This window comes from Leptonotus elevatus, chromosome 3, assembly GCF_054856555.1.
Source record: "Leptonotus elevatus isolate MCC_2025b chromosome 3, RoL_Lele_1.0, whole genome shotgun sequence".
In the NCBI taxonomy this organism is placed as follows: Eukaryota; Metazoa; Chordata; class Actinopteri; order Syngnathiformes; family Syngnathidae; genus Leptonotus; species Leptonotus elevatus.
In genome coordinates this window covers 3,876,043-3,894,275 of record NC_141241.1, presented here as the reverse complement: position 1 = coordinate 3,894,275, position 18,233 = coordinate 3,876,043, and the positions used below count along the sequence as shown (strand labels likewise).

General features: G+C 37.7%; 1 protein-coding gene, 1 long non-coding RNA gene and 2 other non-coding genes across 4 annotated transcripts; 3 read left to right on the top strand and 1 right to left on the bottom strand.

The window, feature by feature from the left end:
- Window positions 1-286: 286 nt before the first annotated feature.
- Window positions 287-18,038, bottom strand: LOC147176669 (myocyte-specific enhancer factor 2A-like). The gene is made up of 10 exons (XM_086070425.1): window positions 17,889-18,038; window positions 10,604-10,772; window positions 8,425-8,628; window positions 6,098-6,238; window positions 5,671-5,815; window positions 5,459-5,512; window positions 5,012-5,121; window positions 4,085-4,196; window positions 3,714-3,810; window positions 287-726 (listed from the first exon to the last, which is right to left on the bottom strand). The coding sequence occupies exons 2-10, from the start codon at window positions 10,655-10,657 to the stop codon at window positions 507-509; spliced, it is 1,137 nt and encodes a 378-aa protein (XP_085926551.1). The 5' UTR covers window positions 10,658-10,772; window positions 17,889-18,038; the 3' UTR covers window positions 287-506.
- On the top strand, window positions 1,713-3,492 carry LOC147176670 (uncharacterized). Its single transcript, XR_015094295.1, has 5 exons — window positions 1,713-1,793; window positions 2,439-2,474; window positions 2,842-2,867; window positions 3,167-3,198; window positions 3,376-3,492. It is a non-coding gene; the product is annotated as an uncharacterized LOC147176670 (long non-coding RNA).
- On the top strand, window positions 2,245-2,385 carry LOC147176672 (small nucleolar RNA SNORA16B/SNORA16A family). The gene has a single exon (XR_015094490.1). It is a non-coding gene; the product is annotated as a small nucleolar RNA SNORA16B/SNORA16A family (small nucleolar RNA).
- On the top strand, window positions 2,966-3,095 carry LOC147176671 (small nucleolar RNA SNORA44). Its single transcript, XR_015094486.1, has one exon. It is a non-coding gene; the product is annotated as a small nucleolar RNA SNORA44 (small nucleolar RNA).
- Window positions 18,039-18,233: the final 195 nt, after the last annotated feature.

Genomic DNA, 18,233 nt, shown 5'->3' with positions numbered 1-18,233 from the left:
AAACCTGTATTTAAGCATCTATGGGCCCCATTTGCCAGTCAGAAATGCAACTGTCCAAATTTCTAAGTATAAAAACACAACACATACAGATACAGCCCATTGGGCCCAAAACGGACAATAGCTATAAGTAGCCTACTTTACAACCTTGAACTGTCCAAGTAACTCATTAATTACATTAAAATCAACATCATCATTCGTCCATCATGCTGTGAAACAAAAGGACTCACATAAACAGTAAAAACATAAAATGTCTGTGTGCTAGGAATAATACAAGATCCATACTTGGTTACAGCCAAAGTGATATATTAAAGGTACAATACTATATACACAACAATAGAGACATGTTTTTATAATTCATAGGGGCAATATCCTCATCAGCATCTTATGGCGTGTTAAAGAAAAATAATTGTACTTTTTTTTTTGGGCAGGATGTGGTAATTATTGCTTTTAGCGACCCTGAGACCAGGAAGTGCGTCAGTTGAATTAGCATAATGGTGACCATTCATCTAAGTCACCCAGCTGTCCATGCAAAGTCGTTTGGCCGCCGCACTCTCATCAGCCTCCGAGCGAGCGTTGGCCAGCGGCAGGAAGTCGGGGCGACGGCGTGGAGGATGCTCGTCCCGCTGGTCGACGCCCCCGGAAAGAGTCGAATAGCCCCGAGGGGGAGGAGGGGGGGAAGGAGGCTCGTCCTTGATGCTGATGTTGTGGTTGGTGGTGATGCCTGGCCTGCAAACAGAAATAGGAAGAGGATGGAGGGAGTGGAGAGGGAGTTAAAAGCCGATTCTACAGAAGAGAGGACGACATCTACTACACTGTGACGACAACAACCTTTACCAACAACATTGCTTTGCCACTACATTTGATGTAAAACCTTACTCCAAAATGGATTTAATACAATTTCAACCCCTAAAATTCTACACACAGCACCCCATAAATGACAACATGAAAAACGTTGAGACCAGAAAATGGCTGTGCCCCATGTCCTTCCATCCTTGGGATTTATATTATCAAAATTCTTGTAATATTTGTTGCAATTTGGTCAGTTTTCCCTAAAAGTTGCTGTTTTAATATTTTCTTAATTATTTCCGTTGATATATGTTGTATTAATTTGCCATTTTTAATAAATAATAAAATTAATAATAATTGTAATAAATAATTTAATAAATAATTCATATGTTGTAACAAAACATTAGTACATTAGTAAAAATATGTATTATATTAAATAATTTGTGGATGAATAACGATTAAATTAATTATTAAAAACAATCAAAAGGAGAATGAATTATCTTATTTGTTAAAAAGATTTGAAAGGAATTGAGATACCCCACAATGAGGACAGCATAAAATGATGAATATTGGGGGAAAAAAAAGAAATAATCAAATAAATCATAATAAAAACAAATGAATACAGTAGCTGCAGCTGCACAAACAGCACGGTGCAATATTTATACAGTATTATATTAAGGTAGTTTCAATTTGGCATAAAAAACGCAACTATATATCGAAATGTATATGAAAAGTCTTTACAGTATTCCTACTTAAACTTTTACTTGTCTTAATTTGTAATAATAGCTGAGCCAGAAACTTCGTTTGTGTGGCAATGAAGCAAACAATAACAAAATAAATAAATAAAATTGCAATTCCCACAATGCACCGGGAGCGAGAACGGCCCAATCACAGGATGTCCTCTCTGACGTCACACATCTATATAAAGCCACGACGCTGGTTTTCTCGCTCTCTCTTTCTCGACCAAATCTCCGGCGAAGGCGAACAAAGATTCGAGGACGAGACATGTAAGTTAGCTGTGTTGTAGAATGGATGAACGTTTTTATGTGGCTGACAAAAACAGCTTAGAATCGCCTTTAGTGCAACAGTTTAGAAATGTAGGCTAAAACCTAAAGGCTAAACTAAAGCTCCGTGCGGTTGATAGGCCCCGCACCACGTGGTTGGTGGCTTGCTAGCGTTAACATTTTGGGCCTCTTTATTTTTTATAAAATATGCAATTAAAGCGGTTTAACGAATACAATTAAGGGCTTCACATTGATGCATATTTCCTTCGAGAGAACACTTTGAAGCATTTGCCTCGACTCGTGACTCAAATGTCACACGCGAGATAGATGAATCGATTAACAGATGGCAATTTATAAAGAACGCAGTAATTGTTTTTGTGTTGATTTTTCTGTCCCCTCTGTGATTTCAGTTAAAAGTATTATTATTATTTTTTTGCATTTCTATTAGCATCCAACAGGCTCCTATCGAAGCCGTTGTTGCTCTTTTAGTAGCATTAAACGGTCAAAAGGAAGCCGACACGAAAACCTTCACCGACGGTCGCTGTTCAGTTTGAACAAATAACTGATACAGCAACAAATTTGGGGAAGGACATTTTTAACAATTGTAACAAGTCCACGAGAACTTAAGCCGTTCGTCTTTTTCTGCAGGTGGTGAGATCATACTGGCTGAACTACAAATTAGAGGTATGCCTGCACTACTATAATACTGTACAGTGGAACTGCCAATATCAAACACTATAGTCATTAAAAAAAAAAAATTAATTAAATAAAATCCCCAATGGTGAATCTTGCAAACCAAACACGACAATCTGTAGACAAAACAAAAGGACAAAACTGCAGCTCAGTGTTCACATTTGTTCAGAAGAGTTTTGTTTGTATTTATATTGTTGTTGGACTCTGGCAGTTCCACAGTGCATCTGAAATGGCTGTGATGATAAACTTGCCCTCACTGAGACCTGTGACTGATTCAAGTAACTGAGCCATGTTGCAATCAATGACTCAAATTGATTGATGGAATCTCGTCTAATAGTCCATTTTTTCCCCCATTTAGGGTGAAAAGTCTTCAGTGGCATTCAGGTAAATATGCAATTAGTGCACTACTACTTTTGTGCATTATAAGTTGATTCTGAAATGGGACCCAAAAGCCCAATAATCCCCAATTTAGTGTGACGGATATGCATGCAATCCTAAGGGCCAAGCTTGCGTGTAGCTCACGTCCTCCAAGTGCATGCTAGAACATGTGGGCGGCCTTTGACTGTTCTGACCCTACCATGGCAGCAGCAGCCACTCAACTGTCCCACAGCTAGATAATAGTTTTATTACATTCACACAAACCTGGTTTTGTACTCAAATTTCTTTTCTTTCTTTTTGTGTAGTTTATCGTGCATCTGGGGTGACACTTTTTGCGGTAAGTAACATTTTTTTGGTTTATTAATTCAGGCCCTTTGTGATCTGTGATGACCTTTTTAACAAGAGACTGTTGGATGAGTCTTGCGGATATGGGACTGAGATAAAGCCTACGCTAATGAATATAGTTTACAAAGCTTTGAAATTCACTAACGGTGACTTTTTCTTCTGTTCTCAGGTCTTTTTGGACTTCTTGCGCGCATCACCGAGTTGTTTGCATTCTAGCCAGAGTGCTTTGATGTTACCTGTGTCGCATTAATTTGGATTTGCTAATAAACCACATTTTTGTATCTACTGCAGTTGTTCTTGTACAATAACACTCCCGCATACGATAAATTGGACTATTAACTAATGGTCATGTGATAATAATAAAAAAGAAGTAAAGCCCAACATGGGACTCTGATTTGGTTCCAGGGCCAAATGCTTTAAAAGGTAAAGAAACTTCATGGTATGTTGACCTTTTTACTATTTTAATTTTTGGGGTGCTTCGCATCGCATGTCTTGTTCGCACCTTACCCCAGTAAACTCATCTGTTGTTGTTGCCATGTGGTCATGGAGTTTAAATGTGGTCCAGCCGGCGAGGGGAAACATCCAGCGCTGCTAAATTCGTATTCTGGGGGAGTGGGGAATTTACACAGGCAATTATTCTCACCATTCATGTTTTCATTCAGAACATTTTCCTCAACTACTAATGAAAGCATTACTATTTTTTTAAAAATGTAAATGGTTAGAGAACGTGTGGATATTATACACAAGCGTATTTTCATACATTTTTTTTCTATTAAAAAAACACTACATTTAATCTTCATAATTGTTAGAACTATTAAATACGATATACCTCTTCAGGAGTAAAATATTTTGTCACTGCTAAAATATTGTATGGTTACCGTTATATGCTGAGGTGATGGCGCTGTAGAGCAGGTTGTGCTGAGTCAGGCTTGGGGTGCTGATGGAGACCACCGGCGTGCTCAAAGCTGAACTCGAATGACACTGGTCACCCTGAAAATACATAACAATCCTATTACTAATGCTGTACATATTTACCATAAAACGCTGTGTGAGGGCCTATTACAAACATTTGCCCCCAAAACCGGTTTCATTAGTTGACATGGGACTTGAGCGCTGTGCTGCTATTTCTAGCCACATGATGGCGTTAACACAGTTGTCTATATTACAAATATTTTCCTTTCTGATTTCATTGGCAAGAATATTCCAAAAGCTTCCTTTGAAAATAGAGGATTATGATTTTATGTTTACCCACCAACAGTACAGACAGACTAAAATGACGGGCATAAATCATTTAAAACAAGCAGACAAAAGTATATATTTTTTTTAACTACAGGAAGCAGAAGTTTGCGTCTGGTGTCATTGCGATGACCGCACCCTCGATTAGGTCATCTCATGTTCGAGCGTAGCCATGTGCTGGTGACAAACCAGTGGATTTATCACACACTCACCAATGGTGTAGTTCTTGGAGTGGAAATACTTAACACAATATATTCTTTACAGTATTTTTCGTTGATTTAAAGAATGGAATGAAAGTATTTACATATTAAAAAAAAGAAATAGGTGCAATAATTGACCTTTTATTTTACAATATTTACAAAAAATAAAATGTACAAATAATAAAAAACATAATTAAATTAAATTGTATTATGTGTATAAATGAAATATTTAAATATAGAAAAAGGAACATTTTGATTGTGCTTTACAACATTTTTGATTTAACATGTTAAAAATGAACTTCATAGACGTTAAAGATGAAGTGAGAAATGGCAACACACACAAGTAAGGACACATGGACACACACGTACCGGCGTAACCACTTTGGACGCAGGGATGAGCACTCTCAGGTCAGACTTGCGTGCCGACATCGGAGATTTGGGCGGGAGGACTTTTCTAGATGAATCCACAAAGCCATTCACTAAAACACCCAAAAAAAAGTTTCGGCGTTGACATTTGCATCATGATGTCATAACTTGGAAAAAGCTCAGCAGCAGCATGAGAAGGATGAGGAGCATGGAAGTGCGGCTATTATTTATTATAGAGGAGATCGCGCTGAATTATTGAGCTTGATGTTACATAATGGCGGCGCTCATACGAGGCTCGGCCTGCGGGGAGGGCGAGCAGGAAGATGACAAGCGGGATGAAGGATACTGAATGAAGATGATGCGTTTGTCATTTAAATGGATGCCACACGCGCTTCACTATTAGCCCGACTAACTAACCAAGAGCGTGTGCGACTGCCAAGAGGAACATACCATCTGGTCCAGATCCATTTTGCGGCATCAGATCGGAACTGCTCTGCATATCACCTGAACATAGACAACAAATTAGCAAGCTCATGGTGTCAATAAATACATATACAAGATTCATATGAAACATAACGACAAAGTAAATAGTTTCATGCTTGTAACACACAGACTGACAAACTTATTGACTAACCAAGTAACTTATAAACTATCTGACACACCTGTGTTGGTGTTGCTGGTCGACCTGTGCGCCGCATGGACGTTTCTGTGCATGTGAGCGTGCTGAGACGCCATCGCCATCATTCGTCCGTCACCGTTTCCTCCTCCTTCCACGTGCATCACGTTCTGCTGCGGCACACTTGACGACTACAGACAGGTAACATGTCAGTTACTCACGACTCAAAATGATATGACTAGATTAACTCTCAATGGGTGAGAAATAAAATTGAAAAATCTACACACCCCTGTTCAAATCTCAGATTTTTGTGATAACATCTCCCAGACACGTGGGGGAATAAGTTAGGGTAAAAAAAAAAACTATTCGTAACTAACTAACTGAAGACTCACAAGGTCTGTATTTGAAAGTGTTAGCCACAGATGAGGAAAATTGTGGCTAATTATTGGGGGAGGGGGGGGGGGGTCACCCACCATTTTGTGGCTCCTGATCATGTGATCAAAGTCATCATTGATCTTCTTGTATTTGGCTTCAGTGTTTGGCGTTAGCGCATAGGTGGCGCCGTCGGCCGCGTTCGGGCTTTCGCAACCGCGTTGTTCTTTCTTGTTCAGCGCCTTGGGGAAAAGAAAAGGATTTGATGAAATATTTTAATATTACAAAAATATTAGATGAAAATGTTTAGACTTATTTTTTTTAATTGGATTTAAAAAAATCTAAAATAATAAAAATATAAATGAGTAAAAAAAAAGGGCCAAAAATATTGGGAAAATAACATACACAAATATTAGATAATAATAATAAAAATACTGTTTAATACCACTATTTTTCAGACAGATACAAGAACTATACCGATACCGAGTACAGATACCACTAGTTCCTTTGATAAATCAAATTTCCCCCCGAAAAACAATAACAAATAATTTTACAGAAAGAGTTATATATTCCGAATATAGCAAACTTTTCTATTTCTATAAAATTTATTTTCTATTTTTCTAATTTTGTAGTTCCTGATCATAAAAAAGCAGCTACAAGAGGTATTGGCTGACGAATATCGATACCTTGAAAGAAGGCCGGGTATCGGCCCAATACTGATACCCGGTACTGGTACTCGCCCATCCCTAATATTAGAAAATAATATAAAAATAGATAAAAGCACGTTGGATGAAAAATACAAAAAAAAAATTAAAGACAAAATATTAGGAAAAATGACACAAATATTAAATTTTTTTTTTTTTGGTATTAAATAAATAATAATAAAAGTCCTGAACGTCGTCAAAAAACAAGCATTTGAAATGTTATCTGGCTAAACAATAAGTTGCGGTTGTGACACGTGGTGATGCAGCAGGCGTTGTCATCGTAGCTGCACTTTGTTCATACAAGGGAGGATCCGACATCATGGGTGAAGTCGTCCTTTCTGGTGTGACAGACCAAACTCGTGCCGAATGGTCAGCGAACGCTTTTTCGACGACGGCGTAGGCCGGAGTCAAATGTCAAGGCTTTGCAAATGTTTCCGTCCGCCATGTAAACCACGTTTGGGCGTCACGCTAATAAGCGATACAAACAAGCAAATGAGGCAGAGAGCAGTTGACACAGGTGCCTTTTTGTGGTTAACGCCAGCTTAACGGCTCCGTCTCATACTTGAGTGAGGGTGGCCGGGGGACCACATAGGGCCAGCCCCCTTTTTTAACCAGCCTCAAATGACATTTACATTATGAAGTCCACTAATATTTGTTGGATTAATTAAGCCTGTTTTTTTTGTTATTCATATCATTAAACAATTGATCTATGATGAATAATAACAGAAAAAAACTATGAATAAATGATTAATTGGTAATGAAATGTCTAGTTATATTCATCGTAAAAATGAAACACGAGGATACAATTATTTAATTATTAAAATAAACATGGACATAGATTTTTAAAATAATTATTTAGTTATTTTATTAATTGTTCTCATGAAATAATTGTTTAATTGATATATTAGAAATAACCTACAAAATATTACTAAAATACTGTATATAAAATTTTATTTTATCAAATACTTGCCTGATTAATCATGATTACATTTATTGTAACAATCTTTCAAAGGAGAATTACTTATTTTATTATTCAAATACACTATTTCTTTTTAGCTTATTTATTCATGGATCTCCAAATAATTTGGTAATTGTAAATAATACAATTCAAACACATCAACTTTACATATACATTTTACAATTGTTTTATCTAGCAATAGAGTAAGTAATTATGATGAAATTAATTTAAAAAATATGTGTATTTTTCTTGTTTTTGGTATTCCTTGATCTCATTAAATTATTGTAAATAATAAAATACCTACATATTACAAAAATACAGTTATATATTTCATGTATTAAATTTCTCATGCACAATTACCGTAATACCTTTAAAAACACATTTTCCCACTTGCTGTCGACTAAAGATGACATCACCTGTGCTGAGGAAGTAGGTAACGACCAATCATGGCTCACCTGTTTTCTGGGTTTGGTCAGCAAACTGAGCCATGATTGGTTGTTACCTACTTCCATCATGTCATCTACAGTCGACAGCAAGTGGAAACATTTGTATTTAAAAGTATTAATTGTACATGAAAAATAATGAAGTTACCAAATTCATTCTGGACAATATATTAACTTTTTGCTGCTTAAAATGGCTCCATGAGTCAAGTATCCCTTTAAATAATTGGCTAATTAATGATAACTAAATTTCAATTGGCTAATTAATCGCAACTAAATTCCTGTCATTTCCAGAGACGCGCGATTTGAAACGGATGAAGTCCCACCTCCACGATGTCTGCGTTGGTCCTGCTCTCGTGGGGCTCGTTGTACTCGGTGTACTTGAGCAGCACCTTGTCCATGTCGGTGCTGGCGTACTGGAACAGCTTGTTGGAGCCGTTGAAGACGATCAGGGCGATCTCGCAGTCGCACAGCACGCTCAGCTCGTAGGCCTTCTTCATCAGGCCGAACTTTCTCTTCATGAACGTCACCTGCACGGACACACATTAGTCCATTTTGTAACATTTAGCATTTTTAGAACTCATAACTCACAGCTGTAATAATCAGACTTTTAAAAAAAATTACAATTCATTTGGATTATTATTGTGACATTGCATGGAATAGGACACCCAGTTCACAAGTGTTGTCAACAAGCAGTACTGGGATGAGTAATAAAGAAAATAAAAGAGAAGTAACTAAAAGCGGAAGGCAAAGTGTGTAAATTTAGGTCAGGAGAACCAAAATACACATCAGCCTGCATCCAGCTCGGCCAAGACAAACTTGGATGGGATGTAAACAACACTACCTCATCCCTTGCCCTTGCGCCCACAACTTCCTCCGCATAACAAAGCAAACAAGAAGGGATTACTATAAGTAGTAGTAATTATCAATATTTATAGTGTGAGATTGATGGCGTATATGACCTAAACTGATTAATAATCTTTTAACATCTGAAAAATCCTTAGGTGTGTACCGGGCTGAAAAGATGCCAACAACAAAAACAACTTCAGCTGCAATTGTTCGTTTGTTAGCAAAATTATGCTACAGCTATGCTAAGCTAATTCCGCATGTTACTGTACTGTATTGTATTCTATGCATCTGCTCTGTTCAAGCGTTCCTCTTTTCAAGACAAATTTTCCAGGTACGCTCCCGTCAAATTCTGGCAAAAACAAAGCAAAACAAAAAAAAAACACGTCGCACTACTAGACAGATAAAGCGACATTCCCGTAATAGGGAAGTCGAAGCTCCGCACACAGCCCCCTCCAGTCAGAGGCGCTCCGGTCCAGACGTGCAAACATTAAACACAAACACATATTTATTTCCCCAGCCGCGTGGCTATTTACAGCGCCGCCACCTCGCTTGCAGACAGGCCGCCGTTTGTTGCCCGATATATTTAGCCGGCGTCGTACCGCGTGGGATTCCAGCGGGCAGCGGCGGGCGGCGCGTAGCCCGCCAGCAGACGGCCGGGAGAGAAGAAGGAAGAGTTGTGTGTTTCCGCCCTGAAAATGACAGGGTGCCGTCCGGACCCGGCTAACCCCAAATTGCCGTCCTCACCGCTGAAAATGTTGAGAGTCCACAGAAGGATCCTTGAGGGATTCCTTTGCAAAGCAGACAGAATATTTGCTGTACTATTTTTAACGGCAGCATCAACAAGTTAATTAGTGCCAAAACCACAAGCGATAATGTTTACGTTGTCTGTGCATGTGACATTTGTTTACATTATGGGCTCTATATTCTCTGTGTAGAGTAGTGGGGCTTAAAAACGGCCATATCCTGATTTTCTTGCTGATGCAAGCCTCGCTTGTTTGGGAATTTGGTTCACCTCCGGTGCCATTTCCATTTCCTTTGATGTGCAAATTCGGTGGCTGAAAGTCATCTGAACTTTACGCCTGCTGGAACTACGTCTAACTATTGGCACAAGTAGTGTAATCCCAAATTAGTGAATTTGATCCGGTACAGGCAGACAGATTCTGAGCTTCGAGAACATTTTTATACTATGAGTGCATGTGAATGGACAGATGTTTGTTTACATGTGAGTATGTCGATGGTCAGACGGATGTTCACAGTATGGGCTTCATTGTCATTACAAGCAGGAGAACATGCTCTAAATCTGCACAGGGGCAAGGCTAGACTGGGTTTTGGTATTTCCGTCATGATCGTTACAGATCATGTGGGACTTACAGATCCAGACTGACAAAACTGGTGATAGCTAGATAAACAACAGAAGACAGCAGTCAGGATAGACGAAGCAATACTGAATGATAGCAACATCTGGAAAAAGGAACACAAAAAACTGGAGAAAAACCAAGGGCTGAAGGAAGTACTAAGGAAAATGTGGACAGTGAACGCCCCTTTATATTCGCGTGGACGTCAATAATAAAGCAATAATAAACAGACATTTGTTTATGTGTGCAATAATTAACGACATGACAGTCTACTGTCCAAACTTAAATCGAAGTCGCTAACCTGCCGGTTCCTCTCGTCCCCGATGCGGGTGATCTGAATCTTCTTACGCCCCATCTCCGGGAAAAAAGGGAAGAAAACAAAGATTTGCACTAACTGCAAGATGGAGAAGAAGAAGGAGCGAGCTCAAGTCAAGGTGGTCCTCAAAGCATGGTCCCAATGGTGACGTAGCCTGTCCAGACACACATGACAGTGACGATATGTTAGAAAAAAGGCAAGAGCAAACACTTTGGATATTTCATCACAAAATATCCTCAAAATGATCGTCATTTCACGGAAATGTGATTTATGATTGATCCATTTACTACGGAAGCGTATTGCATACACTTGCAAAAAAAAACAAAAACTTTTTTTTTTAGGGGCTTTTTTGAGTAATTAGCTTTTAATTTTGTTTTTCTGAATATTTTTGGGGTTTTACTGAATATTTTTTCTGTGATAACCCTCCCCCCCCGAAAAACGGGGGAAATTATTCAGAAAAACAAGTGGGATTTTTTTTTTTTTTTAATTAGTCATTTTTACCTTCTGGCCCAGTTAAGGTAAGGCATGTAGAATAATTAGTAACACACACAGTATTATTAAAGTTTTAGTGTAAGGTATTCAGAAAAAAAAATAAAAAAAAAAAATTATTTTATAAAACAGGGAGAAATTACTAAGAAAAACAGAAAAAAAACGGTATTCAGAAAAATGGGGAAATTATTATTTTTGAAACATAAAAAATACTCAGTAAAACCGAAAAAAAATATTCAGAAAAAAATAAAAATAAAAATAAAAAATACTCAAAAAACAAATCTCCCCCCAAAAAATAACCAGAAAAACAGGAGGCTTTTTTTTTTAAGTGAATGCAATTCGCTTTCATAATTTACTGTTCACTTGTAGAAAAAGCAAATGACAATGACATTCAAAGTAAGTATTTTTTTCCCAGCATCAAGCTCCATAGAAATAAATATTTACAGAAAACATACAGTAATTCTGCTTTGAAAATGTCAATTTTGTCAAAACATGTACACAAACATGATCCACAATAAATTACATTTCAAAGAGTTGAACAAGTGAGGAGTCAAGGAAACCTCAGCAAAATCTTTCGGGTTAAAAGTTTCCAACATGACGATAAATCATTTTGCAACGCGTAAATGTGCGGCATGCTTTTGGCAATGCTCAGCGCAATTTGTGAAAATGTTTGTGTGTTCCTGCTTCGACTAAAGATGAGCACCATCATGTTTTGCATTATCATCAATTGCTATTTTTAATGCCAACCAAACCTGCTGCATAAAGTTTCAATCGAGTAGAAATCTGTCTTCACCTACCTCGCATCACTCTCTCGTATCCAAATCTTCCTCAGCAGGAGTGTGCGTGTCTTCCTTTCAAACACTTTAGGGCTGAACTTGCCTTTTTTTTTTTTCTGCCTCCCTCAACACTTCCCTCTCTGGTCTTAATCTCTTCCTGTCTTGGAGGAGGCACTGAGTGAGGCAATTTATCCCGTCCCTGACACCGTTGAAATGAAGATACCGCAGATACGGTAACAGCGCTACCTTTAAAGTGGAAGTCAACCTTAAACATTTTTTGACAATAATGTGTTATATGTGACCTCACTAGTCTAAACGTGACATTCTGATTAATATTACATTTGTGGAATATAAATTATGAAGCAAAATCAAGCAGTTTTGATCCATCTCAGGGGGCGGCTTCAGAAAACTGGTGAAAATGGCCACCCCCTGAGTTGGATTAAAAATGTCAGGATTTTGCTTCATAACTCATATTCCACAAATTTAATATGAATCAGAATGTCATGTTTAGTCTGGTGAGGTCACATATAACACATAATTAGTCGGGTTTCCATCCAAATGTTTAGAATTTTTTAAGCAAATTTACTGAAAATGCGCAAAATGGACATCGGTTCTTCTTTTGCGAATATTGAGAGGGTGACTCCGCCGCTGTAGGTGGCGGTATACACCATAGAGATGTGTTACACCAGTAGTTTGAAAGAAGAAGAAGACCAAGAAGCGACTGTGCCGTGCGATGACGTCGTATGAGTTTGCTTTTGTAATTCTTGATCAACCCTAGCGTTTCTTTGCTGTTTTCCATCTAAAATAGCATTCATATTCACTTCCATAATTAATTCCAAAAATATTTATGTTTTTGTCGTCCACCCCCAAACATACCCTACTTTATCGTCCACCATGGCTTTATGACAACAAACGTACGTGTGACGTAATATCTGGTCAAAACGTGCGACGTGTATCCGGTCTTGCCAGCGGTTATTCGCAAAACCTGTTTCCATAGCCAAAATTTGCATTTTCCTTTTTTCGATACGCTTCAAAATCCACCCCCTCTAAGCGTAAAAAGGTTTTGGGGAATTTTGGGCCCTTTTTCGAATTTCTAGCGTTTCCATTCAGTTTTATTTTTGCATTTATTGAAAATTTGAATACAAATGTGTGGATGGAAACCCAACTAGTGTCAACCAATCACAGCTCACCTGTTTTCTGAAGCTGAGCTGTGATTGGTTGTTCACCTCAGACCTGAGCAACATTGACGTCATCTTCAATCCACAGCAAGTGGCAAAATGGATAAAAACGGCTGGATTTTGCTGCGTAACTCATATTCCGCTCGTACTCTCTCTCATACAGGTGATTGGATATTCAATATGGAAACCTCATGTCAAACTTTAGGTGGAAAAGTGGCAAAGAATGTGACATTCTAATGGCTGTAGTACTTTACAAAGCCTATCTACTTACAACTCAAACTGGGCTACAAAGTGGTGGCCACAAATTTCTGATCATTGTGTCATGCTAACCATGAAACCCGCCAACAAAACAGCGAAAACTTCACGGCAGCCGGGGTGCGAATGAGCACTAATTAGCCGATAGTTTTAAAGTGTAGCCACGATGCTTCTACCTCGACACCATCGGGTCATAGTAAATGCCGGCTCTTTCATCCTTCCCCCTCGTTAGCGGCTGTAGCTTTGTGTCTAATTGGGTTGACCCCTTGCTGACCGAGCACATCGGCGAGGCGTCACGCTGACGCGAACTACTGCAGTGGCTCAGCATTAAACGCTGGAAGTTTGTTGTAGCATTTTTCACGCCGTTTTATGCAAAATTCAGGCATGTACTCACCTGTGCCTTTTACGCAGAATTCACTCAAGTGAGTCTGAGGTGTGTTTGTTCGAGAAAATTAAGAAACGTTTTTCATCGTTTAGCGTACGGCAATAAAAGAGCTTGTGGATGGCAAACCACAGACTCAACGGCGATGAATATTGCCAAAAGCAAATCGTGTGATGATTTATTCGCGTTGAAAACTTTTGACCTCTTGCGCATGCTCCCGCGCTAGAAATATTTTGTCTCTGTTGCCTAGAAAGCTGCAGCAGGCGTTGGAAGGATCAAGTTGACAGTCTGTGTGGATACATCCAGGGATAAAATCAAGCTACATTCATATCTTGCTAGCGCTTTTCAAATTGCACACTCCCCCTGCAACGTGAAAAGCAAAGCAAAAGCAGAGGCTTTATTTTGAGGTCATATCACCCAACCCAAAATGACGCTGACGTCTTCTACTGGCTCACATTTTCCCACTGACGTCATGACGGCGGTGCAGATGACCGGCGTGTGGCGTGTTCACATCACTTTTAAATTATACGCTTGTTTTTATGAGGGGAATTGTCAGTCCAAACTTGACCACATGGGAGAAAATATGTGTCACTTGAAACATGTCATGTAATTTGCAGCGTATAATATAATGATATATTATAAAACAATGATCCCTTGGAAAAAAAACATGGATGAAGACACATTAAATACTCTGTCATTGAGGTAGATCCAAATATTTAAATATAAAGTTGAAAATAATGGTGGGTAAAGTACAATTTGTTGTAAGAAAAATCGTAAAAACTAATTATTTAAGATAATTTACACTAAAGTATTATTTGCTCCGGTGTAGTAAAAATGATACAGTATATTATCTGAAAAAAAAAGGCTTAATTTTAACTTTACGACAGAATTTAATAAATAAAGTAATAAAATGAAATACCATTTTTGATGATTAAATATATAAAAAACAATTTTGGGGCAATGTTGGGTGTAAGGAATAAAATAATAATACCAATATTTAAATGTTAAATGCAAACATTCAACTATAGTGAAATATGTATCCACCTGTATGAAAAATATTCAGTCAGGGTAGATACTGCATGTAAATTATAAATACATGTGTATTTCACAAAGGATAGATATTTGATGGTATGTAAGAAACACATTTAAATTAAAATATTTAACTATTAAATATGACATTGAAAACACTTTAAGGTAAAGCATAATAAATTGTGTGCAATAAATTAAATAAATTAAAACCACAATATTTGAAATAGCTTAAAGAAAGTATAATAAATGCAACAAAAAATAATTTGACTGTTAAATACAAACTAAACTAAAATAATTTAAAGTGTAATATGTTGGGTGTAAGCATTAAAATGTAATATTTGAATAATCATATATATATATATATATATATATATATATATATATATATATATATATATATATATATATTTTTTTTTTTTTTTTTTTAATTAAGTTTAAGTATAAGATTTTGTGGGCTTGAGACAACACAAATATACCAGTACATAATCTAAATACTTAACTTAAAAAAAAAAAAAGTATTTGGAGATGCCATTTGTTAAAAACACACACACACAGAACTTTTATAGTCGAAACTGTGCAGTGGTAGAGCCCTGAAATGAAAAAAGAATAATTAACTAATAAAGACTAGCATGCGGGATAAAATGATAAAAATGAACAAAGAAAAAGCTAACTTTCCTCTTTCTTATGTCTCCATCTTAAATCCTTTGATGTGCTAAATTATATTAAAATGAATTCCTTCACAATGTGTGTGGTTTTGGCGCTCAATGGCATTCTGTGCTTTGGGCAGACTTAAAAAAATAAAAAATAGAAACGCTTCCTTTTCATTTTGATGACTACACAGGAAGCGGACCCGAGAGCGCTGCCCTCGGGCAGCTGAAGAAAATCAAACTTGATGGTTATTATTGAGTTCTGGGAGTGATATACCTTTAAATAAAAAATATTCACACAAACACTGTTGTAACACATGCAGACAGTTAACATAACAATATTCAAAGACATACCTGTATATTCTTTATAATTTATAAAGAAAGGGACTCTAAAGAAGTTATAATCGCAATCACAACTTTCTTCTTCTACACTTTTTAATCTTAATGGAAGTGTGCATGCATGGCACCACACTGCCACGCAGAGGTCAAGCCGTGCACAGCAGAAACACCTGATATTTATTTTTGTTAAAAACATTTTTTTTAATTGCTACTATTTTTTAAATGTTATTATTTTACCTTGTTTTAAATTTATATTTGTTCAAGTTAGATTTAAAATCGAGCCCTTTTAAACTAAATAGAAAAACTTTTGATAAACTATAGCACATCTTTATTTCTCAATTGTACAAGGAGTGACTACTCGTTATCATCGGTAACTTGATTGTTACTGTCTACATGAATAGCAAATCACTGAAATCAGGATTTATACAGGCTTTTAGAAGTAGTGTACTGGTCTTGACATAATAAAAGCCAAGAACTTATTATCTTATTTAGCCAAGAACAACATGAAAGGTGCTATAATTCTAAACTACGTTGATGACGATGACAATGATGATGATATTATTATTACAACAGCCTCGTTATGAGCTGTACAGTGAGTAATACAAACATCTTTGGGTGTCCTAAAAAGCACTATCATTAATAAAGTAGCAAGAAAAATTGCCATTATTAACAAAGCCAAGTGCAGACCATGACCATAAATAAACTACTTGACACACTACAATATTGTGCTGAGGTTTGGAAAACTACCACAAGAGCTCATTAGTCATTAACCACCCAACAAAATAAAAGCAATAAGGACCATTTATAAAGTAGAATATCTACTGTGTGTGCAAATGTGCGTGTGTGTGAGTGCGTACTCATTTATTCACCTAAAACCTATTAAAAATGCCATACCGTTCACCTAAACCGAATACTTCATAATCTAGCTAGAGTCGTGAGGTTGTCAGGAGACCCGAGGAAGGATCAAAGAAAATAAAGAAAAGTGAAATTCAGCACCGCTGGTATTTCCTATGCAAATTTTGTGATTGGCTGAATCGTCCTGATGGGTTGATCAGATGAATTAAGACATTACAGTCAGGGTGTTTTACGACGGTCGTTCAGAAACCAGAAGGTCGGCTGTTCGATCCCGGCTCTCCCCAAGTCATGTGTCGTTGTGTTTGGTGGTGGTCGGAGGGGCCGTAGGCGCACACTGGCAGCCAATGCCTCCGTCAGCCTGCCTCAGGGCAGCTGTGATTACTAAAGTAGTTTACTGCCACCAGAGTGTAAGAGCATGAATAATGTATCCATTCCATTGCAAAGCGTCTTTGAGTGTCTAAAAAGCGCTATAAAAATCTGATGCATTATTATTTAGTTAACTGTGGCAGGCCGCCACAAATGAATTTTGGCCGCCGCTGATACATTGTGGCGCTACAGTAAATACTTTTTTTATTTAAATAGGCATATTGGTCCATCTTGTGATCGGACCCATAATTTCGGAAATGGGAAGAGAATCACTTGGGAAAAAATGAAAACACACATCCACGAAGGTTTTTGTGTCAATTTGTGGTGTGAAATTGTGAAACAGTATAAGTGAAGACTTAAATTTTAAACCAGTTTAAAAGAATGCATAAAAAATAGAGTATATGCTGTATGGGTAAATCAATAGATGCATGTATACAGAATGCACATGAATATAATGGGCACCGTGTTTATGTGGTATATATTTTTATGGGTATATGTATCAATAAGATGTATTTCTCTATATCAAATATCTAGAGTACATTTGCTTGTTTTTAGTACATGTTTGAAATAAATATTCAATTAAATCAACCAATAAGCAGTACTATTAGCAAGAATGGTAACACATGGGCTGCACTCCATGTTCCCATTACAAGTTAATATGACTTTTGAAGACATAAACATGACAAGGAAGCATCTTTAATTTTTCCCTTCACTGTGAAGCTAACGCGGCTAGCTGGCTAGCGTTGGTCCAGACTCCAAAGTTGCCTCAGTGTTCCCCAAAGTGTCTACAACGACATTCTCGCTCAGCCGAGTGACTAGAAAAGTCCACAATGAAATGTAAAAACATATTGAAGATTCCTAACAGCGCGTTCGAGGCGTCAACAGCCGCTTGTTTTTCGGCACCAAATGGCCGGCAAACACACACACAAAATAAGTGGACTGAAGTTCACTCACCGTCGCCCACTTTCGATGAAGACAAAAGAGAAGATGAAGGGAAGGAGAAGATGAAGGACGGAGAAGAGGTAGTCAGTCGGTGGGAGGAGACGACTCCACCGCTCACACGCTCACATCCTCCCCGCCCGAGGAAGCTCACGCTCGGACTGCAAGCCGCGCCCACCCCGCTATCATCTCTTTGGCGACACAACAGTACGAGTCGATGCACACTTTCCAACTCGAGAAGTACTCGTCGTTACTTAACTTAACTACGCACGCGAAAACGACTTTCTTTGTATGTTTGAAATTAAGCCACACCAATTTAAATCGATTACTGTGCTATGTATATGATCGTTGGACTGAATC